Source organism: Lampetra fluviatilis, chromosome 2 (assembly GCF_964198595.1).
Source record: "Lampetra fluviatilis chromosome 2, kcLamFluv1.1, whole genome shotgun sequence".
NCBI classification, from domain to species: domain Eukaryota; kingdom Metazoa; phylum Chordata; class Hyperoartia; order Petromyzontiformes; family Petromyzontidae; genus Lampetra; species Lampetra fluviatilis.
Genome location: NC_136276.1, coordinates 34,842,240 through 34,869,572, shown reverse-complemented (window position 1 = coordinate 34,869,572; position 27,333 = coordinate 34,842,240). Strand labels below are relative to the sequence as shown.

Below are 27,333 nucleotides of genomic sequence, written 5' to 3'. Positions count from 1 at the left end.
TTTTTTTGTAAAAAAAAAATCCCGGCGGTGCGTGGGGCTGCTACAGATGCACGCGGAATGGTCCCGCAGGTTGGGAGAGAGAGGGCCCTCTGATTAATAGGCTTGCCACTCGACGGTGACGTTATGATTTATTGTACGACGCGCGCTCCGCGAAAAAGCGTATCGTCCGTCGTTACAAAATACCGTTACGCTGCGCTTCGCGTTTTTTATTCGTCTCAAACAATGAATTTGCTGCTGAAATATTCAAGGCAATAACAAAATCAACAAATAATATTGTGAACAAAACTCTTTAGTATTACCCATTATAAATCAGAGTACCGGACAGGATGGAAGTTACATGCCATCACTTGCGTTTCAATCATTTTTTGCATTATCGACAGCATGTGCGTTATAAGCGTTATAGATGGCATCGATTAAAAAGACTGACAGAAAGCTGATGTTGAATGAAAAGCAGTTGAAAACCTTTAAATAATCTTACTCGTGCAACAAACCACGAAAAGAATAACATTTCAATCAGAATTACAATTATAAAACGATAAAGTGATAGTTGTCAAACCGTGTTATTGAGATATTGTATCATGCTGCTGAAATGATATCGCGGTGACCCTGCTGATGGTCCCAAGCTCCAACAGCCCTTTTGTGTTTTGGGCAGCCTCAAGGTTTGTCCAGGAGTGTGCCACCTGTCAGAGCAAAGCATCGTCAAGGTCACGGGCATTTCGTAACGACGACTTCGCCGGATTTTTGCGGTTTCGCCGTGCAGCTCTGCCACGTGTATTAGGTTTCTGAAAAATCTGCCAGCGCGTGGAATGAAACGTCGGACATCATGGTGCGACCCGAAATCACTGCGGAGAGCCGTACGGAGCAACCGTGAACACCTACTCGGTAGTTTTAAGATGTTTTACCTCTAGCGGCAACCGTCGCAAGTTATGCATCGGCAAAACACGGCACCTCGTTCAATCTATGGAAACACGTAGGTCAGCGAAGGGCGACTAACGGCGATCACCGTATGGAAATAAAAAAAACTGTTCCAGTTGAAAATGTCAACCTTGCTGCTCGCGACGCTGCGGAGCAGACGCGACCAAGCACGAGTGCAGCATCGATTCCCACTCGCGGAGTCAAATTAAATTCCAAGGTCCTGCCCGACACGGTGGATCGACGTGCAAGTTTCAAAGTGCCCGCAGTGCCAACTATTCAAACCCGAAGAAGCTCCCAGCAAATGGGAGCGAAACGACGGACACCGTGCCGAACGACGCGCGGTGCGACCCTCAAGCAGACATCGGGATGACACAACCGCGAACAGCGACCGTCGGACAAACCCTACAACGCTCATCGGTTTCCCACCACGAGAGGAGGGTGCTCTTAAAAAAGTACACGACGACACTCAATCCGTCTAATCGCTAATAATAACAATCGTGATAACTGTGCCGATGGGAACAATCGTTGCTCAGTGAAGACACGGTAACGTGTTCTTTATCCTTCTCCTAAACGAGCCGCGAGGGAGCCACCGTCGCGGGCTCATGGCCGTTGCCTCCATCCTGTCCGTGGCGCTCAGAAGGAATCAGCGGCAGCTCTCGGGGGGGCGGGGGGCGAAGTGACCAATCATTCGCTCCATTTAAAGCACCTCCGTCAAAACCCGCTGGCATTATTCCATGCACTTTGGATCGATTGGGTTTTTTTTTCTCTTACACGACTTGGAAACTGAAAAAGAGCAAGTGGTGAAGGTGCAGCTGTTGGCACTGCTGGTTGAAGGGACTCACCACCAGTGGGATCCCTAGATGGCCCACCCTCACTAGAGGCTACTTTGGCCTACTCTTTCACATTGGCCAGATGTCGTTAGGAGAGGTGTGCGCAGCCACACTTTACCACACCACCAGACAAGACTTGCCGATCCACTAACTGTTGGTATTATAATATTAATTTATACGGCAGAAATCCGATGAGAGGAATCCGATTAGCGACAAAGCTTTTCTGCACAGATGTCCAGTAGGGTTGACGGAGGTGACGGAGGAGATTTAAGAAACTTGCCTCATTATTCCCGAGGAATCGAATTGAGCCGGTGGACCGAAGGATTGCGAGTGCAACCACGACCCCGTGGCAGCGCCAGGTGGTGGGCGAAAATATACACAGCCCCCTACACAGAGGGCCATTACTTTTTTTTTTATAGATTTTAAGTGATAATTTTAACAAGTAGGCGGCCAAAACGGCCGAACAAATCGCTCAACTGCGACGCTCACAGCCCACCGTGCTGGCGCGCGCCGGGTTTGAGCCAAGTCACAGAAAAGTGAATCGCGAAACGAACATCGCCAAATTGGCAAAAGTGAATCACCGCGCTCCATTGCCGGCGCAAGCAGCAGCAGCAGCCGCAACGACGTGCATCATCGGCATCGTCGTCATCATCGTCGTCATCATCGTCGTCGGCGGTGCTCACTCAGCGCGCTCGCAGGGGCCGTGTCGGCACTTCGATCGCGCTCGTTGTTGACAAAGCGTTCGAATCAGATTGCCGCTCGATATTTGTTTTGTTATTCTGAGATCTAGAACGAAAAGTGTGCGCGATCCAGATAGGCGGCCGCTATGTGCCCCCTGTCAAATCTTCGCAATCGCGGCCGAGGGGCGAGATGGGGGTGCCATGGTAACAGTCCCATGTTTTTCAAGCTGCTTTGGAAACTCGGTAAGACATCGCCGGGGCTCAAGCAAAGCGGCCGTGCATTGATTTCGTGTCGCCCGCGGCCACGGCAGTCCACCTGAGCACCTTACCGCCGCCACCACCACGCCGTTGACGGCCATGCGGCGGTGGATGGCGACCCCGTCGCACGTGGTCATTCCTCGCTGGCTGCAGAGCGACCGGCGGTGTCACAAGCACGGCAGGAACGCAGGCGTGACGGACGCCCAAGCCGTCGCGGCCACTTGTACACTTCAACTCGTTTGTGGAGCGCCTTGACGCAGTCCGTTGGGGGCGTGACGTCAGTCGAGGTATTTAGGGCGCGTCTGAAAAGACGTCAATCTTCTCTTGCGTATCCGCCTTGGGTGGGGTTGTTTTTCTCTCAGTTTTAACGTTAAAAGTTGTTTTTCTTTTTACTGGGATTGTATTGTAAAGCGTTGCTGAGGCCTTGTGTGAATGGCGCTATATATATATGTAAAAACTCGAGTTTTGCTTACTTACAACTCTTGAAGGTTCTTCGCTCGGAGCGCTCGTCGCTTGTCACGGGAGACGGCGGAGGGGGCAGATCCGATGCGGGCGGTGCGCGTGAAGAGCCGTGCCGGAGCAGGAGCTCGCGGCGGCATTGCGGCGCGTGGCAAACATTCGTGACGGATTCGACGTTGAACTGAAGCGGCATTTGTCTCTGAGAAAAGCGTCACCGTTATCGATCGCGGGAGATTTCGAAGAGCTCGCGACTGTCGTTTGAAAGGAGGGTGTGGGGAAGTAATTGGCGGTTAATATGCGAAGGGATGTTTCCATTCTTGAAGTGCATCGTCAGTCATGGAGCCGCGCTTGAGACTTTGATTAATTACGTTGTTCGCCTGATGGGAAAAGGAGGAATACATTGTGCAGCTCTGCTTCGTGTCCTTCTCTTCCTCTTCCTCCTCCCCCTCCTCCAGGCTCCCTTGCGACCCCCCCCCCCCCGGCCTTTAACCTCTTCGCAATTCCCAATCGCACGACCCCGCTAGCCGCCTCTGATTTCAAATCAATCGCCGCGATCTCCACCTTTGTCCTTCGTAATTTTGTAAATAGCGCGACCGCGACCCTTCAGCACAGCCCCATGTGCTGTTTGTAAAAAAAAAAAATCCATACGCGGCTGATGAATTGTGGAGGGGGGGGGGGAGGGCAAATCCGAGGGAGACAAGTGGTGAAAGATCTAAAAAGAGAGGAGAGGAAGGGAGGTGCTGGGATGGTTCTTAGGTGAGAGCCACTGAGCTGGTATCCAATTAGATTCTAGATTTAAATCCAGGTTTGCGGACGCCCGTCATTAGACCGGGTTCTCAAGGTTCTAGTGAGTTGATGGTCTCAGCCGGGTCACTGACAACTCGCTCGTAAAATTTTGATACCACAGAAAGAAAGAAAGACATCTTCTTGTCACGCGATGATCGTTACAGTCATTTGCAGCATAGGCGCGAAAGTGCCGACCCTCTAACACGTGAACCAGAGGTCAGCTCGAACGGATCTCAGAGAAATTTCCATGATATCTGCTTCCGCGGGGCCATTTCCCAACACGGAGGGTCTCGCCGCTCCGCGAGAGATCTAAACGGTTTCTTGATCTCACGTTCTGACGGCCACAGCACAACTGAAAGCAATGAAAGCACGCCACGTTAGAGCACGCAAGCGGAGTGACGCTGCCCCTGCGCGCTCCGGGCAGCCCCGCCACCATCACCACCACCACCGCTGGCACTCGAGGGCACCGCCCCGAGGCCGGGAACGCCGGGCCCAGGCCGCGCCGGCCCTGCCGGCAGGGGGGACAGCTCCACGACTAGTCAGGTCTGCGCCGTGCTCTGCTCCTCTTGCGGGGACGGCGGCTGGCGGCGCGCCAGGCTCATGACGCGCGTCGTGGTGCCGATCTTGAGCTTGCACAGCGGCGGCACGGAGCAGAACTCGCGGAAGCAGCGCTTGAAGTTCTCGTCGAGGAAGGCGTAGAGCACGGGGTTGAGGCAGCTGTTGGCGTAGCCGAGCGCGATGCAGAAGTGCCAGCTGGCGCGCACCGTCGGCGAGTCCGCGATGGACACGAGCGCACGCAGGATCACGTAGATGTGGATGGGCGTCCAGCACACGATGAAGACGGCCACGACGATGAGCACCATGCGCGTGATGCGGCGCAGGTTGCGGTCCTTCTCCTTGGAGCCCGACAGCATCCGCACGCTGCGCAGCCGCAGGATCATGAGGCCGTAGCACACGGTGATGATGCACACGGGCACGATGTAGGCGAAGACGAACACGCAGATCTTCAGCAGGTTGTCCCAGTACCAGTGCGGGCGCGGGAACTGGACGACGCAGTCGAGGTCGCCTGCGACGACGGGAGGGAGGGAGGGAGGAAGGAAGGAAGAGAGGGAGGGACAAAAAAAATCTCACGGAATTGTAACCGATGATGTTCGTAATGGACTTCTTGCCTTGGGAATCTGAGATGATTAAACGCGTGCGTGTGCATGTGTGTGTGACAAGGAGGCTGATTGGCGATGAAATGGTTCTGCGTCGTATATCAAAGCGCCTGTTGTTGACCGCGTGAAAAGCCACCGGCTGCGTAAATTTGCGGCGAGAAATGAAACATGTGGCGGCAGACTGAGTAGAATCAAACAAAAGGATTTGCAAGGCGGGATGCGGCCAGCGCCTCCAACCCAATCCCATTCTTAGACAGGGGTCACAGGGGTTTGAGAATAAAACACGGGATGAGGGCGGCTGGCTCGGTAGGAGTTCGAGGTTCGAGTTGCCAACCGCTGAGATCCTGGATTCCTATTCGGGCACCCGTCCGGTTGTTATAATCGAGTTCTCGAGTCCAGTGAGTTGATTGTGTCACAGCCCGATCAGCAATGACTTTCAAAATAAAAAAAATCCATCCCATTCAAATTGGTTCTGCACTTACTTTGGCTAAATTCCAGCTCTGAGGATATTAAATATCGCCTCTGATTGTCATGCAATGAAATTTAGCATCAGTGGCAGCGTGGGTGGGAACATTCCACCCCCTACGATTGGATGTCAGAATTAGTTGTGATATATTCACTTCTGTGGGCTGCGGTCTAACATGAAGGGTTGCTCTGCTCTGCAAGAAATTCAGTTGGATGCTTTGTCTCATGATGTGACGTTGATAGCACAATTGGAAAATTGGGCGAAAGATATATATTCCTTAAAGAAGACAAATATGTTGGCTTTGACTCATGTAAAGCACCGTCGCACAGGCCAGACAGCAGTTGAAGAGCCACGCTTCACTTTGTAATATATTTAATTCCTTGGGCAGTATTTTATTTCACTGATATATCGCATCTGTCAAGACGATGTAAATTATTCCTGTAACAGGATCATATTTTAACCACTCCCTTGAAATATGTTCAACAGTGGAGATAAAATAAACTGTAGAATAGTGATCTCTAATTTACGTATCCTTACATTTCACAACTATTTTTTTTTACATTTCTTTTCCATCAGTCATGAATTTATTGCACACTATAGGACTTTCAGCGTAAGTTTCATGCAGGAATTATTTAATATTTTTCACTTCCACTGGAGCATTACAATTGAGGCCAGGCAGTTACCAAGAGATGTTCACATTGTGTGTGCCCAGAGACGCAAGCTTCTGCATGAGACACAACCTTAGATACAAGGTCGAATCTAAATACAAGGTTGTATTTAAGGTCGCGTCTCTTAGAGTTCTCATCGCTTGATACAGTCATTTTGCTGTGACTGTTCCACCTGAAGACGGAAGCTTGTGTTGCCTCCGAAACGTCGTGATTTTATTTATTTGTTTTCTTTTTACCTACGTGACTTTACCGAAAAAAACAAAGAGCATGGATCCTTGCAGTCACGAAAACTACAAATCTAGAATTAATCCACCTAGAACATTCACGTGAATATATGTCATCTGCTATCTCCACGGATGAAGCTCCTCCGATTAACACGGTTGGCTACGAACGGTGCAAAAGAAGTTCAACATGCAGACTACTTCCTCTATGACGTGCTCCGTTCCTTGGCTGCCACACCACGTGTTAATCTGGACCGTGGGCCATCTGTCCTCTGTAGTCATGATGCCTCCTGTCCAAGGCCACTTACTTTTCTTCGTCGTTTAAGGGACGTCATTTAACCTGCACAATATCTCACAATCCATCATCTTCCCTCTCTCTGTCTCTCAATGCAGTTCCGAAAGTACATCGCTCCGTGCACTTGATTGAAGATAAGATTACAGAAAAACCGCACGGGTCATCAGTCATCTACTGGGAGATTACTCACGATCGCGGAATAGCAAAGCATCCGTTACCTACCTCGGGTCTTAGTGCGAGATGGGAATTTGTCAGTAAATAGTGGGGGTGTGGAAGCACAGATACATCACTGATTCCCCAAAACTTGTGTGTGTGTGTGTGGAAAGCACAAAGACAAAGACCCTCCCTCGAGTCTCAATGACTTCAGGAGTAAGCGCTTCTTAGCCAGCAAGTCAAGTCTGCCACGTGAAGTCTGCTATGAAGGTTGCCACGGTCGTGAGATGTTAGATACACCGCCTGGTATGCAGTAGCGCATGGGTTCGATCCCGACCCTGACGCCTGCTGTATATCTGGAGTTTGCGTGTTTCCCCTCGTGGTTGTGTGGATTTTGTATCCGGGTCCTCCGGTTTTTCCCCTCCACAATTTAGAATCAACACACGTTTACAGTGTTTGGCTGCTATAAATGTCCACACGATAAGCCACTTGGTTGAGCTATCATTTGTGACAACCAGGTCGCCTCTGACAAAGAGCTATACACAGCTCGGCTGGGCCTTACCTGATAAGTAAATGAAAACAAAAAAATTTCGATTTAAAGCTTTCTTGGTTCTTTCGGTAAAGTCACGTAGAATGGAAATAATAAAATAATAAAAATAAAACACAATAAAATAATTCTCACGACGTTTCGGCCACAACGCAATCAGCCGTCCTCAGGTGAAGAACAGGTCTGTTGAGAAGACAGAGTCTGAAGGAGACTCTGTCTTCTCAACAGACCTGTTCTTCACCTGAGGACGGCTGATTGCGTTGTGGCCGAAACGTCGTGAGAATTATTTTATTGTGTTTTATTTTTATTATTTTATTATTTCCATTCTACGTGACTTTACCGAAAGAACCAAGAAGATAAAACAAAAAAAAGAAATAAAAAACAAACAAAAAAATCCACAGTTTTCTCACCTTTCTTGTTGTACTGCGTGCCCGCCATGATGATGACCGGCAGCCCCACGGTGGAGGAGAGTAGCCAGATGCACACGTTGATGAGCTTGGCGTTGCGCGGCGTGCGGAAGTCCAGGGCCCTGACCGGGTGGCACACGGCGATGTAGCGGTCCACGCTCATCATGGTGAGCGTCAGGATGCTGGTGAACATGTTGTAGTAGTCGATGGAGATGACGAGCTTGCACAGGATCTGGCCGAAGGGCCACGTGTCCAGCATGTAGTTGGTGCTCTGGAAGGGCATGGTGCTGGTGGCGAGGGCGTCTGCCAGCGCCAGGTTGAAGATGTAGATGTTGGTAGCGGTCTTCATCTTGGTGTACCTGCGAAGACGGTCACGTGGAGGGGGTGGGGGGGCGAGAGTGATTTTTCTAAGTCGTGAAGACGCGAGCAGTGTTGTTGTTGTTTGAGTGTTTTTTGCAATCAATTAAGGTGAAGAGGTAAATGTGCAGCCCTGCAATTGCCAGCTGATGCCACTGCCTCGCCAAAGGGCCTCCAATAAGAGAGAGTTCTATAAACACCCCCCCACCCCCTCCAGACGCCATTTTTGGCCTACTCTTCCATGCTGGCCTAGACGCCGTGGAAGGGATGGAAGCACCCCGCACTTTACCCCACCGCTCGCGACCTGCCGATCCTCTAACCGTGGCGTGCCCATCGATGCCGCCCGGCGTTCAGAGGCGACGGAGAGGGGAGGGGAGAAGGAGGCGTTTAAGAGACGTTACACCGTCGTTTTAGCCGCCGCGCCCGGAGATTGAATCGAACCTCCCGACCTCTGGGTGGCAAGTTCGTTCGTTAATCCTCTTCATCCCCTATGGGACATAAGGCTGCTCTGGATTGCAAGTGCAGTGTGCTAACCACTGCATGACGGCAGAATCCCTTGGTCTTGAATGTAATTTGCCGTTATTTGTACAACGCTGGGCAGTGTGCAAAGACCATTTTGCATAAATTGTCTCCTCACGGACCACACCAGAGCGTGATCCTGTCATTATTTTTCTTTCTGTTCGTAGCGTGTGCCAGTCTTTATGGAACGATGACGTTTTCAAAAGCTTCTGCGAGTGAAGAATGAACCCCGAATGCGTTCGATGAATGGAAAAAAATCACGAACGGCTGATATTCCACGGACCCTGATGGACAGTGTGGGGGTTGGCGAATGTGCGGGACAACCCGGGACCGGTTCACATACATCACTCGGGCAAGCGGGTTTCAAAGCGCGGCGCGATGACAACGCTTCGCCCCCACAAGCCAGAATACAACGCGATATGAAAACGTTGGGAGGCAATGAATGTGCGACACACTGTCACGTGGCAAAATAAATGAAGATCGGCCATTGTGTGCAGGCTGGGCAGCCTGTTCCTTCCTCTCTCGAGGTCATCTGCTGAACGAATACATTACAAGGTCGCGCTCATTGCACACAGAGTGCTTTCCACTAATGAACCACAATACCTCGCTGATCTCGTCTATGAGCATAAACCACCATCACGCGAACTCCGCTCGTCCTCGCAGCAGCGGATTTTGGCGAACCTTTGAACAAAGGCGTTTACTGCATTGCTCGCTTTCAGATGTATTTCTGCGGCCGTCTGGAACGCTCTTTCTTACGAAATTAGGAAGCTACTGGAGCTACGTGCTTTTAAATCTAAATTGAAAACGCATTTGTTTAGGACTGCTTTGTGTGTTTAGTTTGTTGTCCTTCGATTGGCACGGTTGGACACGTGCGGTGCGAAAGAAGTTCACCGTGCGTACGTACATCTGCTGCTTTTGAATCCACAGTGGAACGTTGCGTTTGATGGAGAACGTCAATGCTTATTATGCCACCGCTGGAGCAATGGCACATACATTTGCAGGTGCGGTAGAACCCCTCTGAACCACAGTTATTGGTTTCACAAAACCGGTCGTTAAGTGATTTGGTCATTAAGCGAGTATAGGAAATACACGTTAAAGGCTTAATTAGTTCCGATAGCATCGGGAGTTACCTTGTTCCACCGGAAAAGCGTACTTCATGATATTTAAAACAATGGACATTAATACATACTCTTTGGTTCTTTCGGTAAAGTCACGTAGGTATAAAATAAACTAAATTAAATCACGACGTTTCGATTGCAACACAAGCAATCATCATCAGGTGAGAAAACCACAGCAATTTTTTTTCAAATCTAGAATGGATATTAATACATAAACATACTAACAACATTATAAACGCATAATATTAAAATAAACATGGTTATTCCATGCATTAATTCATGTTTACTGTAGCTACAACAGCCCATCGTTAACAGGGGAATGTCGGTAAACGAACACATTGGGCTCTATGGAGGCACTACACTATACACTACACTATACACTACACTATACACTACACTATACACTACACTATACACTACTACACTATACACTATACACTACTACACTATACACTACACACTACACTATACACTACACTACACACTATACACTACACTATACACTACACTACACACTACACTATACACTACACTATACACTACACTACACACTATACACTACACTATACACTACACTATACACTACACTATACACTACACGATACACTACACTATAGACTACACATTGGGCTCTATGGAGGCCCGTCTTTAAGCGATGAGTCGTTAATAGGGGTGGTCGGTAGGAGGGGTTCTACTGTACACACTTCAGAATATATCAACAAAAACGAAAAGGAAAACGTGATGCATTTCACGGAGTGCATTTCAGACATTTAACTGTGCATTTTTAGAGCCGAGTTTTAGCATTTTCTCATAAAATTACCCAACAGGAAACTATTTCTCAAGGTACCATGTTTATCCGAGCGCACAATCACTGTGACTTTGTAAAGTCGAGCAAGGAGGAGGCAGGGGAGCTGGTGGGCAATGCAAATGATCTCAGAGTGATTTCAAGCTTTCGTGACTGCAGGGATTAATCTTCTTGGTTCTTTCGGTAAAGTCACGTAGAAGGGAAGTAATAAAATAATAAAAATGAAACATAATAAAATATGATTATATTATTATATTATATTATTAAGTAATAAAATAATAAAAATAAAACATAATAAAATATTATTATATTATTATATTATTTTATTATGTTTTCTTTTATTATTTTATTACTTCCCTTCTACGTGACTTTACCGAAAGAACCAAGAAGATCTCAGAGTGAGGAAGGCCGACACAGCCAGAAACAACCACACACCAACGATGAAATAAATGTAATCCTGTGAAAAAATATATAATAATAATATGGATACCTTTGCATGGTTAGGAAATGCGTGATGATATCGGTAAGATTTGGTTGGATTATCAACTTCAGTCATGTTCTATCCACTGCTGGATGAAGAACTCCCCCCGCGTTGTGGCCATCCCGTCACGGTCCTGAAATGGCCACAATCCGTCTGGCTTCTGCGTTCTGATCCAATCGCTCCATCTCCGTGTTTGTAGTGCCCTTGGTCGTCTTCCCCTACTTTGGCTGCCATTCCATCACCGATTGCGTCCATTTTTCTTCGTCCCTTCCAGCGACGAGTCCTGCTCAAAGCCAACTTACTCTTTATTGTCAAGATCATGTCTCCAATTATCATTTGTTGACGGATATATTGTTTAATTTTAGTTTTTTTTATACTTGTGACCTAGGTCATGGATGAATACAATTCTCATTTGAAATTACTGTATATACTTATTCAATCAATACATTTCCTTCAAGGCTCACCAAAAAACAGCCAAGTTTCATTGATATTACGCTAAAGGCAGCATTGCAGTGGGAAGGGCGGCAGGGTGGCACAGTGCTAATGCTCGTGCCACATGGCATCGAAGTTCCCGAGTTCGATTCCTGACTTGGGAGCCTGTCTGTGAAGAGTATGTATTTTTCCCCCAGTTCTGCTTTGGGTTCTTCTAGGTTATCTAATTTCCTCCCATGGCTAAAGCAAAAAAACATAGTAACCGGTTAGTGCTCAAAACATCAAAATGCTGAAATAAATCCTGCAAATTACTCAATTGGTATTTCACACAGGAGCAACACTGCAGAACCTTGGCTCGATCATCCTGAAAAAGAGTGCTGAGAATCAGGCGTGGATTGTTTTCCTGGATAAGCAAGTCTAAATAAATACATTCAGTAAAAAATGCAGACAGCTATGGATTTTACGATTTTGAACTGGGATTAAATGTTGATGGGAGCAGCGGTGCAGCAAAGTAGCACACTGCACCATGAACCCGGGTGACCCGAGTCCCCCAGTTATGGGTCAGAGTTACATCAGTGGCACGTGATATCTAAGCGGGCCCTGGGCCTCTCCTTCACCGACCCACTCTGACCAGCGAGATCAAGTACAGCCAAACAACCTGCATGACTTGGCACAGCGCGGGAGTGGCCTTTTTCCAGGAGTTGGATGGACAAAGTCCCGTAAATTGTCATTGTGACCTCGGATGTTGGAATCTGTCTTAAGTGTGCAATTTAAAGTTGACCTTTTTCAACACACAATTTCATAACATACGTTGTTACCTTCATTTGCCATTGAGGCGGTGATAACCTGATCACAGCCTTGAATTCGCCATTCCTCTGGCGGGGGTGAGTCTATCCATCCGACAGCCACTGTTGACTTCACCGCAAAGTGGAACTACTCATTTACAATGGTCCCAGGTGCATGATGAGCTCAGTCAACCCACCTCCCACAATCTAGGATGTAAACCTTTTGATTGCCAACTAATATGTTGCAAGATTAAAATTTCTGTCGATTGAGAAGGATAGCAGAACTCAGCACCATCAGCTGGCGAGCTCCTCTTAGCTAAGAGGATGACTTTACACGTTCTGAACGAGTGCAGTAACGGATGCACAAAATCACATTAAGCAATTTCCAAAACCCAGGAGGTAAAATGAAAGAACATTCATCCTCACATGCTGGTGTCAGCTGCCAATGAGCCTGACATTTCCCAACTGGAGGTTGCTAATGGTCGCGGGGACAATGGTGGCAATTTACTCCAATTTAAACTCACCCTGTGTTAGCTTGAAAAGGCCACCAGCCCTTAATGAGCACACCATAAATTACATCAGACGCCATAAACGTATTGGCAGAGAAGGCTACATTAGCGGTGGTCCGTTGCCAATGCAGTATAACTAAATGAGTTGTGCAGGATTTCATTCTAAACGGTGGTGATTTGTGGTCCAAGATATTTATGAAGCGTTAATCGCTTCACTTTTAGTGGTGGCAGTGCGGGTAAGTGGACCTCGAGCTCCACTGTGAACCTGGTGACCCGAGTTCAATTCCATGGCCCTGGATAACATCAGCGGTGAGCGATATCTGAACTGGTTCTGGGTTCTCCTGTAACCCTATGTAAAGGAGAGCCGACACAAGGTTGCAGGGGGTTCGTCTTTTAATCATTTTCTCCCATCCACACCTGTCCCCAGCCGTCCCAATCTCGTTCCTGCCAAAGGCCCCTTCTTTCCGCCCGTTCTCCCCTTATACTCTATCTCCTCGATTACCCCTCCCACTAACTCTCCTATTGGTGGGAATCCTTCCCCTGACACCCCTACATCTACATCGACCCACACTGCCCAACCCCAGTGTAGGGAGACCTTCATCCAGCAGTGGAGTTATATAATAAATATCATTTACTCATATTTACTGACTTGCTTTGCCATTTTCTCGATATTGCACTCCTATCGTTTTTTGTACGGTTTGATTTTGGAAATTGCTGTGCTGCCGATACTGGACATCTGCGAACAGAGCTTCTTAGCTCATCGGATTCCGACTGGAGCATAAATAAAGATTCCGATTCGGAGTGACAAAAAGTATCCATCAACTGATCACGTTTTTCTTCTTCTTCCATTTTGTGTATTTGGGTCCATTCTTCACACAATGAAGTGGTGGACCGAGACTTACAAACAGAAGAACAACGAGTGATTGCACGGGTGACCAGCGTGGGTGTGGTAGAGACATGGTGAGCAGTACAGGGCTTATACAGAAACATCCATGATTAGTTTAACACGTATGCTCTCGCGACCAATATCATCCATTCGAGGTTTTTTGGTTTAGGTCGCGTAAATCTAAAAATGTGTCGTTAAACCCACCACTACCACCACCCGGCACAGCCAATTAGTAAGGTTTGTCACGTAAACAGAACCTGCCAATTCGTCACTAGTACAGCACACCGGTGTGTTGGAGAGCAAAGCCACAACATTTACAATCTGAGTACTGCCAGTAATTACAACCAGCTTCATCAGGCGACAGCCAGATTAGTGGAGAAATCCTCCTGTTTCGTTCCTTAAATAGAGGTGTAGATGTGATGACGACACTTGTGAGCACTTCTTGAGAGACGTGGGGGGGGGGGGGTATTCATGAATGCACATGAATGATGATGGGTATCCATTACCTGTTGAGTTATTTATTTGGCAATCAATGTACATTATGCATGCACATTTTGCAAGCCCATCGTGGATTACAAAAATGTAATCCACCATTGTTCTACACTGGTGCTCCTTTGCAACAAGCCCCATGGATTGACAAAGGGCCGTAGATTATTATTGTTTTGTAGGGGATGATGGAGCGTTGTGTTCTAGTCGCCGGTGACCCAGCGATGGCAGTGAAAAGTCCCGTGAATCCAATTCATGAATCTGCAAATGGTATTTCAATTCGTGCTGGTGGCACACATTTCCACATTTAAAATTAAAATGTACCAGTAAAAAAAATAACTAAGTTACAGTGACCTAAAAACCCAAATCCGAGAGAAATAATTTAATTTTTTTTTAAAAGCTCATGAACAGTGAGCTCATCGTCAGCAGCCATGATCACTCCACTGCTGGATTAAAGCCTTCCCCAAACCGCCGCCATCTCTCAAGATCTTGCGATGAAGCAACTCCGCTGCACACGAGCTGACGCGTTGCTCCATCTGCACGGGGTCCCACCCCTGCAGCTCCGCTCTCAGTCTCGACCGTCCGCCACGGACCCTTCTGGTTGTGAAGTGTGCTGCCCACGCCCACTCACTCACCTCTCACTCACTATCTCTCTTCTCAGCACTTTGAGTCACGTCTATAACCTGCCTATTTCCTCGAATCCACGCACTCCTCTGCATGGCGAGGCGGTAATCCGGTTTCTAAATCAATCTAACTGCAGCAGAAGCATTCGACGCGATGGCATGCTGTTAAATGCACTTCATTACACACGCAGTGTTCTGTCTTCACCAAACGTAAAACAAATGAACGGTGCGGCTCACTAATGTCCTGCTCACGCCACTGCTGTCAAGAGGGTCCTCTACCAGTTTGAGCTCTCGAGAGCCCCACCCAGAGAGTATTTGGCCTACATCTCCACGCTGTTCACGCCAAGAGATCAGCTCGAGCCGGTGACCGCTGGATTGCAACTTTAGTGTGCTGCTAACTGTTGTTACACGACGCCTGTGAAGCCGCAGTGCGCTCCACCACTGTTACACGTTTAAATGCGGCTCCGTTGTTTAAACAGCTGCTCTAAGATGCATTTAAAATCTCCGCAAAGGTAATTGAAGTGACGGTTTTTACAGGAGGCGAATAAATTGCATATGCTGCAGACATTGCTCTGCTTAGAAATTGGTCTATGAAAACAAATCCATGCATTTAAGCGGCCAAATGAATCTGTAATAAGTGCAAGCTCTTGCTGCGTATGTAATTATTGGCGCGTGAGGAAAACGTGGGCTAGATAACGTGGGCTGCTAGGTTACACGATGCCTAGAAACGTGGGCATTGACACAAATGTAATTTGAATAAAACAAATTCTGAAAATTGTGCAAAGACTCATGGGGAGGTGTGTCGGCACAAAAACAAACGGAAAAAAATTACCGGATGGATTCACCAGCATTAGGGAGTCAGAGACACAAACGTGGATTGGGCAGGCAAAGCCGCTGAGAGCCATAATGGGTGGTGGTCGAGACTAGTGGTGGAGTAGCAGCCAAGGCAGAGAGCCGAGAGGAGATGGAGCGATGGAATGAGCTCGTGGGCAGGTGGTGCTCGGTGAAATGTAGCATTGGAAGACTGTGAGGGATGGACACGGCTTGGGGAGGGCTTCTTAAAGCAGTGGATTGATCATTGCTGATGTAGATCATTGTTGTTATTGCAATAACAATAGTAACCGAGCGCATCTTTAAGGAGGTTACGGAGCAATTGTGCCCACAATTTCCGGGGATCACTCAACATTGGCAGATATTTTGATTTAAAGCTTTCGTGACTGCAGGGATTCATATTCTTGGTTCTTTCGGTAAAGTCACGTAGAAGGGAAACAATAAAAGAATAAAAACCGCCACTTTTTTCAAATTTTCTAGCTGTGGATTTCACACCTGATGATGATTGCTTGTGTTGCAGTCGAAACGTCGTGATAATTTTATTGATTTATATTTTTATTATTTTATTGTTTCCCTTCTACGTGACTTTACCGAAAGAACCAAGAATATTGGCAGATGTGTTTAGGCCGAGTCGACCCAAAGGACGGACATAGGGACCACGCCAGGTAGTAGGCAGGGGCGCAGCTAAGTGGCTACGGAGTTGATTACAAACATTCTGATCAGTTTGTCATATCCACGTCGCCACGGATTGCTCAGAGGGAGTCCTGCTGCACTCGAATTATATTGAATCTACGCAGGCCTTAAACTTCAGCTGGAGCTGTCCGATGCTGAGTTCTGGGGAAATATTTTCTCCGAGAAATTGCGGCCTGAGTCTCGCCACAACGACTGGCCACTTGACTCGGTTCTGAGCCTACGATTAACCTGGGAGCAGCACAGTCCACAAGCACACGTGCCTCTGTCACCATGTTGATGGGACAAAAACGTGGACTGTATAAATTGTAGGACATATGTCCAAAATGTCGTGGGGTGTCTCCGTACCAACATCCAGCGCCCGGGGATTCATGTTGTTTTCTCAATATAGAGCTGAGCCCCAGACAGCTCCGGCTGGTTGTCGGACACCCATCACACCCACTAGGTAGCAAGTAGGTAGGTTTTCAGTTTCAGTTTCATTTATTTGGTATAGCCCTGTGAGCCATTCGGCTCTTGAATCGGGTGCAACGGCAACAAACACAAAACAAAAACATGAACAAGAAAACATCTTAAAGTGAATATGTGACAACAGAAAAATCCAAGAAAAGACAGCAAAATATTGCAGAAAAAGCACCGTACACCATCGCTGCGTGCAAAAATCCCAGTGGGATTCAAGTCAAACAACAACAACAACCACAAGACAACTTAGATTAAGGCCGTCAGTCTAACTCCATACTACAACAAACAAACATGGCCAAACCAAAAAAAGTTTGCGAAATCACAAAGATAAAGCCATAAGCAATGTAACAGTGATCATAGGAACTGTGACCGAATTTTCACAATAAACTACATAAATAACATGTACCACCAAACCCTGCAGCCATAGCTGGCTGCATGAGTCACTCCACAACAGCAGGTAAGTATCTTTTTGGTTCTTTCGGTAAAGTCACGTAGAAAGGAAATAATAAAATAATACAAATAAAACATAATAAAATACATTTCTCACGACGTTTCGGGCACAACGCGTGTTTGAATGGACACTGTCTTTCCGACAGACCTGTTCTTCACCTGAGGACGGCTGCTTGCATTGTGGCCGAAACGTCGTGAGAATTGTATTTTATTATGTTTTATTTTTATTAGTTTATTATTTCCCTTCTACGCGACTTTACCGAAAGAACCAAGAAGATGAATCCCTGCAGTCACGAAAGCTTTAAATCGAAATTTAGCAGGTAAGCAAACAAGGCAGTAGGAGTTCGGTAGGTGCAGAGAGGTCGGGACTGCGGGCGGCGCTCCTTACCGCAGGATGACGAACATCACGAGCAGGTTACCCGACACGCCGAGCACGCACACGATCGAGTAGACGGTCGTGATGATGATGGGCATGGCGGAGAGCGGTTGCTGGATGGAGCTCGCGTTGGTCACGGAGAGGTTGAGGCCGATCCTCTCGGCCAGCCACACCGCGGCGTCCACGCAGCCCTGGCTGGCGTTGTTGTTGTTGTTGTTGCCGCCGAGGTGGACCGGGGAGTCATCGTCCATGGGCTGAACCTTGAACACCTCCATGGTCTCGCCCTAACACGCGTCCTAGAACACGTCGGGGTAAGGTAAAGGTACAGCCCCTGCAATCGCTCGCTCACACCACTGCTGGCGGCGTGGTCCCCAGCTCGAGAGAGTTCGAGGAGGGGAAATCCCCTCTGGGCGGGGGGGGCGTATTTTGACTAACTCTGCTGGCCACACATCTTGGGAGGGCCCACACTTTGCCCCACCGTACGCGTGAGCTGCCGATCGAGTCGCGGTTTATATTTATATATGCTGCTGCGAGGACGGATGGGGTGGGTGTGGGCGGGGTGGGGAGGGCTTTAAGAAATGTGCCCATTGTGTAAAATGCCGCACCGGGAGATAGAATCCAACCGGCGACGTTTGCAATTGCAAGTCTTCTTTTTTGGGGGTGGGGGGGGGGGTCTCTGACCCGGACAGACCCCGGCTGAAATTAAGCGCCCTGGGTCATAAATGACAAAGCACGAGTCCTTCAAGGAGACGTTTTCATTCGTCAATCTGCCAACTGCTCGTTTGGCTCGCTCACAAATGCAAACTTCCTAGGCACGCTGAACATGCGATGCGTTCTTGAAGTCGCCTCTTACTTTGACAAAACGTGCGCACGGAAGATGCCATCAAATTCGCACTCACGACGTGGAGCCAAACGCGAGGTCGTTCCCCCGCCTCCTCCTCCTCACCACCACCACGTGAACGTGTGCGGGCGTGGCTTTGTCATTTTATAGGGGTGGCTGAAAGTGCACGTAGCCTGGCACGAGCGCCTTGGCGACGTCACCGCCGCTTCGTGGCGAATGGAGGTTGTTGTTGTCGTAGTGCGAGCGTAGGTGTGGCTTGGCCGTCGGAGGTGCTCGCGAACAGCACTTGCTCCTACAGTCTGCTAAGGCGAAACGGGGGGCATCTTTATAGGTGTGGCTATGTGCGTGCAGGTGCGACTACGTGCGTGTTCCATTCCCACTCACGGCCAACACCAGCGACGCCGATCTGAACCGGTCCTGGGCCTCCCCTAGGTCGACTCAGCCTTAATTGAGTACCTGGTGCGGTGCGTAAACATCGCCACTGGTGAGACAACGGCGGCCGAGCGTGGTGCTGGCCACCCACCCCCTCGTGTTCCGTGCCGGTCTTCATCGGAGCTACTCGTTAGCAGCACTTGCCCCAACAGCTTGTTAAGGCTATACGCGGGATCTTTGTCTGTGTACCTGTGTTAGTACGTGTTGAAGGTCTTTGGAGGCATATCTCTACGTGCAAGGTGTGCCTTTAAATCAGTGTCGGCTCGCGGCGCCGATTTGTCCAGGCAAATTATGTCCCCTCGGGATTTCCAGTCTCAGGTGATAACGCGTGCGGATGCAGGCCTCGTTGATAAGACAGAGGCATCGTGTGATGGAGGTGGTGGTGGTGGTCGTTATGCCCCTCGTGCTGGGTCGGGCGGGGGGGGCTGTGTGCGTCTGTCTGCTGACGATGAAGCCACTTGCTCAGTGCATTCCAGTTTAGCTGTGGGTCTTCCTTGCGTTGCGCCTATGAGTGGGGAGCGGTAGTGTAGCGGTTAGCGCGCTTCGCCGAGAACCCGACGACCCGAGTTCGATTCCTGCTCACGGCCAACACCGGTGACGATTATCTGAACCGGTCCCTGGGCCTCCCCTAGGTCGACTCAGCCTCAAATGGATACCTTCTGCGATGTGTAAACATTACCACGAGGGGCCGGGTGTGGGGCTGGCTATGGGGGATCTTTGTCTTTATTTATGAATACATAGGTCTACGAGGATGTATGCGAGTCTATGGGTCTCTATGTTAATCTATGGGTCTCTATGTTATTATCTGGGTCTCTGTGTTAGTCTATGGGTACCTGTCTTAGTCGATGTGTCTCTGTGAATCTATGAGTAGCTGTGTTAGTCTATGGGTCTCTGTGTTAGTCTATGGGTCTCTGTGAATCTATGAGTAGCTGTGTTAGTCTATGGGTCTCTGTGTTAGTCTATGGGTATCTGTGTTAGTACAGTATATGGGTCTCTGTGAATATGTGGGTATCTATGTTAGTCTACGGGTCTCTGTGTTAGTCTATGGGTCTCTGTGAATCTATAGGTCTCTGTGTTAGTCTGTGGGTCTCTGTGTTAGTATATGGGTATCTGTGTCAGTATATGGGTATCTGTGAATCTGTGGGTATCTGTGTTAGTCTATGGGTCTCTGTGAATCTGTGGATACCTGTGTTAGTCTATGGGTCTCTGTGTTAGTCTGTGGGTCTCTGTGTTAGTCTATGGGCAGCTGTGTAAGTCTATAGGTCTCTGTGTGAATCTATGGGTCTCTGTGTTAGTCTGTGGGTCTCTGTGTTAGTATATGGGTATTTGTGTTAGTCTATGGGTCTCTGTGTTAGTCTATGGGTCTCTGTGTTAGTCTATGGGTATTTGTGAATATATGGGTCTCTGTGTTAGTCTGTGGGTTTCTGTGTTACTCTATGGATAATATGTGAATCTATGGGTCTCTGTGTTAGTCTATGGGTCTCTGTGAATCTATGGGTCTCTGTGTTAGTCTGTGCGTCTCTGTGTTAGTCTATGGGTCCCTGTGTTAGTCTATGGGTATCTGTGTTAGTCTCTGGATATCTGTGTTAGTCTGTAGGTCTCTTTGTTAGTATATGGGTCTCTGTGTTAGTCTATGGGTCTCTGTGTTAGTCTATGGGTCTCTGTGTTAGTCTCTGGGTCTCTGAGAAAACTATGCCACACATTCGAGTTGCAGTATCTTGATGAGCCCAGAAGCTGTTGCCGCGTCATCGACTCGAGCTACGCACCGCCGACTGCTGCACGGCATCTGCTGTCCGCACATGTATGTGCAGCGACGCCTGCACGAATGAGTTCACGTGTTGTCGCAGTTGTGTGTGTGCGTGCGTGCAGCGGTGAGTGTATCCGCGCGTGCGACAGAGTGCAACGGCGAGTCTAAGCCGTACGTGCAGCAGTGCGTGTATGGGGTTGTGCAGCGGTGTGCGCAACAGATGGTGCATTTGTGTGCAGCAGTGAGTGTAAGCTACGTTCAGCAGTGAGCGCATCTGGACGTGCAGCAGTGTGTCTGATTGTGCAGCAGCGAGTGCATATAGGCGTGCAGCAAGTGGGTGCAACAGTTGGTGCATCTGTGTGTTGTTCGACAGTATTTGTAAGCGCTACAGTGAGTGTAACTTACCTGCAGCAGTGAGTGTGTATGCGAGTGCATCAGTGCCTGTGTCTGAGTATGCGACACGGTGCAGCAGTATCTGTGGGAGCAGTAGTGCGCTCTCGTGCCCATGGGGATGTGTGTCAGTGTATGAGTGCAGCGGTTTGCGCGCCGCGCTACGAACCTGGCTACGCGGGTTTCATTCCCGCTCACGGCCAACACCATTGACGATTATCTGAACTGGGCCTCCCCTAGAGCGACTCAGCCTCAAATGAGTACCTGGTGTGATGTGTAAACATCGCCACGAGGGAGACAAAGTCGGCCGAGCGCGGTGTTGGCCACCCACTCCCTCGTGTGCCGTGCCAGCCTTCATAGGTGCTACTCCCTAAGAGCGCTTGCCCCAACAGTTTGTTAAGGCTATACCGGGGAACTTTGTCTTTGTGCGCAGCAGCAGTCAGCAGTGGTGCGTGTACTCGTGGGCGCCCAGGTAAGTGAATCTGTTCGTGCACCTCTGTGTGCAGCAGCAGCAGCAGCGAGTGAGTGTACGCGCGCGCGCACACACGCGCAGACGCACGGACGCAGCGTTCCTCATCTCCCCGGGAGGAGCACCCACCTCGATCGCTTCGCGCCGTGTCCTCTCCGCTGCTTGCAGCTCCGCGTCCACCGCCCGCCTCCCCCTCGCCCTGCAGATCGCGCCTGAGCGGCACCGACGCGCGCGCGCACGTGCCGTCTGCCGTGCTCGTCAATTCATGAGTACGACGATTGACTATTTACTACTGCAGCTGCTGCTGATGATGCTGCTGTGGCGTCAGCTACTCTCTTGCTCGACGATCGAGCAGAGAGTCGTTGAGAGGAGAGATCGGCGGTGGCGCCGTTCGGTGAGAAGCGAGCAGAGGCGAACGTCTCGATAACAACAAAAACAACAACAACATTAAGGCGACTCCACCGAAACCCGGTGCCGCGGTTTCAACCGAGAAATCCTTCGCTTTGACAGTTCGACTCGAGGACACGGTCCCTAAACGGCGCAGCGGTGTTCGCGTGTAGATAGCCCCCCTTTTCTCGCGCCCGACGAAGAAAGAAGGCGAGGGATGGCGGGATTGGGGGTACTATATGGGAGGCAGCGGGTCTCCCCTCTCCGTCCCTCCCTCCCTCTCTCCCCTCCTCCCTCCCCCACCCCCCATCGCTCTTCATTGGAAGCGCCCGCGCCGCGCAAAGAGCTCAACAACCAAAGACAAAGGTTCCCCCGTGTGGCCCTGGGGCAAGGGTGCTGTTCGCGAGCACCACCTATGAAGGCCGGCACGGCGCACGAGATGGTAGGGGTGGCCAACACCACGGTATCGACCGCCTTTGTCTCCCCAGTGCTAATGTTTACACTCCCATAACAGGTTCTCATATAAAGCTGAGTCGACCTAGGGGAGGCGGGAGGTCCGGGACTGGCTCAAATATTCTCTACAATTTTGGTCGTACGTGGGAATAAAACTCGAGTCGCTGAGTTGGTAACGGAGTGCGCTCACCACTGCGCCACCGCTCCCCACCACCACCCTCCCCACTCGCCCATCACGTGATTGACACCTGCACGACAGCGTGCCCTTAAATTAACGTCGTTAATTATTATTATTAGTCTTGCAGTCAGCGTTAATGCGAATTCGCTTCTCATATTAACGTGTGTACGAGTGTGCGTGCGTGACGACGCCCCACGTGCTAGCCGCATTCGGGGCCGCTGCTACTGCTGCTGCTGCACTGTGTTCTAGGTCGACTCAGCCTTGAAAGAGTACCTGTTGCGGTGTGTAAACATCGCCACTTAGGGAGACAAAGGCGGCCGGACGGGGTTCTGGTCACCCCCTCCACCACGTGTGCCGTGCCGCCTTCATAGGTGCTACTCGCTAACAGCTCTTGCCTCAATAGTCTGTTTAAGGCTATACGGAGGGTCTTTGTATTTGTGTGGTGTGGATGTGTGTGTGTAGTGTAACAGCCCCGGCTGGTGGACATACAGGCGCCGGTGAGGGCGTGCGAGGGGTGTAGGCGGAGGGAGGAGCTAGGGAAAGGCTCACGGAAGACCCCATCTGGAGGCCCCTAGAACCTTCTAGCGGGTTCGAGAAGGGAGCCGCGGGGGAAGGACAACCAACTAGAGACCCATTTCTAAAGACATTTCTCAAAGAAATGGGTCTCGATAGGAATATAAGTCTACGAACCTCCACGTAAGTTTATATCTTAAACTACCAACCACACGGGACTGCACGTGTGTCCCTGGGTGTCTATGTCCGTGGGTGTCTATGTGCAAAGCATGTGTCCGTGGTGTCGATGGGTGTATATGTGTCCGTGTGCGTTTGGTTCGTTTCAGCCGGAGTGGCCTCCGTTCCATGCGCTCCACGTCTTAATCGCGCGCAAGAAGGGCGACATTAATTATGATGAGGCGATAATCGCCGAGCTTAATGCACACAGCAAAGACAAAGATGCCCCGTATAGCCTTAACAGACTGTTAGGGCAAGTGCTGTTTGCGAGCACCTATGAAGGTCAGAACAACACACGAAGCGGGTTGGGTAGCCAGCGCCACGCCCGACCGCCTGGTACTCATTTGAGTCTGAGTAGACCTAGGGGATGGCCCAGGACCGGTTCATATATTCGTCATCCGATGTTCGCCGTGGACGGGACTCGAACTGGGCAGCGCAGCGCTAACCGAGACGTTGCTCTGCAACCGCTCACGATGAGCATTCTGCGGAGACAATTGTCCATTGGTGACTGGGTGGCCTGCCGCATGCCGATATGACGGGGCCATGCGGGCAGCCAGAGGGCTTCAACCATTACCGCGTCGTCGTCGTCGTCAGCAGCGCTAACGCGCCGCTTGCGTATTCACGCACGGCTCTGCCCGTGCGGTCGAATTATTCTCGCACATGTGGACGTGCCTGCAAGGTTAGTCAATTTCGATTTAAAGCTTTCGTGATGGCAGGGATTAATCTTCTTGGTTCTTTCGGTAAAGTCACGTAGAAGGGAGATAATGAAATAATAAAAATAAAACATAATAAAATAAGACATTATTTTATAATATATTACTTTATTATGTTTTATAAAATAATTAAAAAACATAATAAAATAATACATTATTTTATTATGTTTAATTTTTAATTATTTTATTATCTCCCTTCTACGTGACTTTACCGAAAGAACCAAGAAGAGGAAACACATCATTATTCCCGCGACATGAAATGCGCCATATAGCAGGGCACCTTATTTGCACAGCCATTTATTTACATATAATCGGATGTGCACGCGTACGCTAAATCCTGGTTTACATTTGTGCATGCGTGGTGTGTTTGTGAAGGGTGTTTAAATCAGAGGTACAGGCGCAGCGCTGAAATGTTTCTCACGCCACTGCTCGCGGAAGGGCTTCCAGGAGAGGGCGCTCTAGAGAGCAGCCGTCTGTCCCGCTGTACCGCGTTGGCCAGACGTCTCGCATGTGACAATAGCGGTGAGACGTCACACCGTGTCTGTGTGTGTGTGGTTTGGTAGCGCGGTGGTTTGCGAGCTGCGCCACGAACCCCGGCTAACCAGGTTCGATTCCCACTCACGGCCGACACCAGTGACGATTATGAGTATCTGGCGCGGTGTATAAAGATCGTCACTGGGGAGACAAAGGCAGGTGGTGCTGGCCACCCGACTTCTGTTCTGCCGTGCCGGCCTTCATAGGTGCTGCTACTCGCTAACGGCGCTTACCACAACAGCCTGTTAATGGGGGTCTTTGTATATGGGGGCAGCTTTGGCACAATGGTTAGCGCACTGTCCTATGACGCTGGCGACCTGGATCTTTTCCCCAGCCGTATCTAAGATCATTGGCGAGTGATAATTGAGTATCTCTATCGGTCCTGGGCCTCCCATTGGGAGACAAAGGCAGTCAAAAGTGGTTATAGCCACACGACCTCGGTCACGTGCTGAGCTGGCCTTAATAGGTGCTCGTTCACAGCGTGTGTCCCAGTAGCCTATAAACGGCTATACGGGGATCTTAGTCCTTTGCGAAGTATGTGAAGTCCCTCTACACGTTGAATTTAATTTGCCACAGCTATGAAAGGGTACTTACAATGTCCCATTAGCCCACGCAAATACCAATTTGGTTTTCTTAATGACTGTGTTGCCAAGCTGACGTGATGAAGGATGGCAACACTTCACATGCAGTGTTCTGGCTGATCACTAATGATATCTGCTCGGCGACGCAAGCGCCAACGAATGGCTCTGAGCAAGCGTCACCAACTGGGAGCATCGGAACATCGCGCGGCTAACTCCGACCCTGACGGACAATCGTGGGACCTGCGGTCTCAATTCTCGTAAGCATAAACCGCAGAGTAAGTCCATTGCCACCATTCGCTGACCGCATTCCACAGATGCTACTAGTGTCTATGCGAGTGTATGTTTTACGGTATGTATGCTGAACTTCTTTCGCGCCGTACGTAGCCAACGCAAAAAAAGTTAACAAATGGGTCTCTCTGTGTAAGTATATGAACCTCCACGCGAGTCGAAATCTTAAACGACAACCCACAGCATAACGGCCACTATGCCCGCTTCGATCATTCAGCATCACATATGCTCAACGTGAACATAAATGACGTCACGCGATTTTGGACGATTTTTGATCCCCCCCCCCCCCCTCCTAGTCACACGGCGTCACAAAAAGTCAGATTCCCCCCCCCTAAAATATGACGTCACAAAGCTCTGCCCCCCCCCCCAAATAAAACATGCTTCAAATCGCTTTCAACTATTGTCATTGTGGTGCGTATTTAATGTGGCGCTGCGCTCTGATATTGTAGGAGAAAACATTTACTAAAAAGTATATTTAATTAAGTAGAGCGTGTTGTCTACATTTATTTAAAGTTGCGAATTTTGATGTGACGTCACATTTCTCAAACCACTCCCCCCCCCCATTCGTCACACATCGTCACAAATGTCTGACCCCCCCCCCCAGGTGCGTGACGTCATTTATGGACGGCCCCTAAGAACGTTGCTGATCAACTCCCCACCGCACAAAAGAGAAAACCAAGATAGAAGTTGATGTCATCTGCTGTGAATCGTTAATTGAATGCAAATCTGGGCACGGCAGAGTAAACTGTTGATGGTTGCCTGGAAGTGGAGACGGCATGGGCGATATGGGTGCGTGTCCCTGTGATGTCAGGTTTGAAATGCTATATGTTTTGCATCATCTGGAAGGACTTCAAAAGTGTAAGGAGAAAAAAAAACTAAACATCGAAATCATAAATGTGGATAAAATCGATCCTAGAGATAGCAGAGATAGCAAATAAATGTATTTTCATTGCGCCCTGCCCCAAAGAACAGACCTTTCGGTACGCATGGGAACTGTCACCAAGCTCAATGTAGTTGCTATTTACTTTATTATTTACCAGTGCCAAGCCCCCTGACCTCTAAGCTCTTATTTAGAGACAACGTGGCCACACACGGTCGTGGCTTTTATCGTCATCACAGTGGGGAATTACAGTGGCAGCCAAAACTAATCTAAACGCACACATCTCAATGTGGAGCGCAAAACCGGAGGACCCAGAGAAAAGGGCACGCGACCACAAACATACAAAGAGAGAACACGCGGCCTCCGAATCTACAAGAGACATCGCAGGGGTAGAGATCGAACCCACGTCCCCCTGCGTACCAGGAAAGGAACATTTTATTTCCACCAGGGGCGCCTCATTAATCGTTACGAATAATCTCGAAATAATAATAATGATCCAGATTATTGGCGAAGCCATGATGCAACGAAAGAAAACAGAAGAGGCTTTGAGAACATGACCACAGGAGAGCCGGCTGCTGTTACTGATCACTGTGACAAATGCGGTTATAAAGCATGACGACAACAACAACAACAAAACCTGTGTTCAAAATAAGCCCGAAGGGATGATGGCAGGTCAAGAATAATGACGGAGTGGCAGCCGAGAACGAATGGAACGTGTCCGAGGAGACGTCATAGAAAACGAGGGAAGCCTTTTTTGCTCAGCAGTGAGAAGTTAGAGGCCTCACAACAGCGACGTCAACAGCAGCAGGCAGCAGCAGCAGGCAGCAGCAGCAGCAGGCAGCAGCAGGCAGCAGCAGCAGCAGGCAGCAGCAGGCAACAGCAGCAGCAGCAGGCAGCAGCAGGCAGCAGCAGGCAGCAGCAGGCAACAGCAGGCAGCAGCAGGCAATAGCAGGCAGCAGGCAGCAGCAGGCAGCAGCAGGCAGCAGCAGGCAGCAGGCAGCAGCAGGCAGCAGCAGCAGCAGGCAGCAGCAGGCAGCAGCAGCAGGCAGCAGCAGCAGCAGG

The 27,333-nt window shown here is 49.4% G+C and overlaps 1 protein-coding gene across 1 annotated transcript; it reads right to left on the bottom strand.

The window, feature by feature from the left end:
- Nucleotides 1-1,167: 1,167 nt before the first annotated feature.
- Nucleotides 1,168-22,376, bottom strand: LOC144946263 (delta-type opioid receptor-like). Its single transcript, XM_078875160.1, has 4 exons — nucleotides 21,658-22,376; nucleotides 17,662-17,945; nucleotides 7,846-8,201; nucleotides 1,168-4,994 (listed from the first exon to the last, which is right to left on the bottom strand). Exons 2-4 carry the CDS (start codon nucleotides 17,922-17,924, stop codon nucleotides 4,468-4,470), a joined length of 1,146 nt encoding a protein of 381 aa, XP_078731286.1. The 5' UTR covers nucleotides 17,925-17,945; nucleotides 21,658-22,376; the 3' UTR covers nucleotides 1,168-4,467.
- Nucleotides 22,377-27,333: the final 4,957 nt, after the last annotated feature.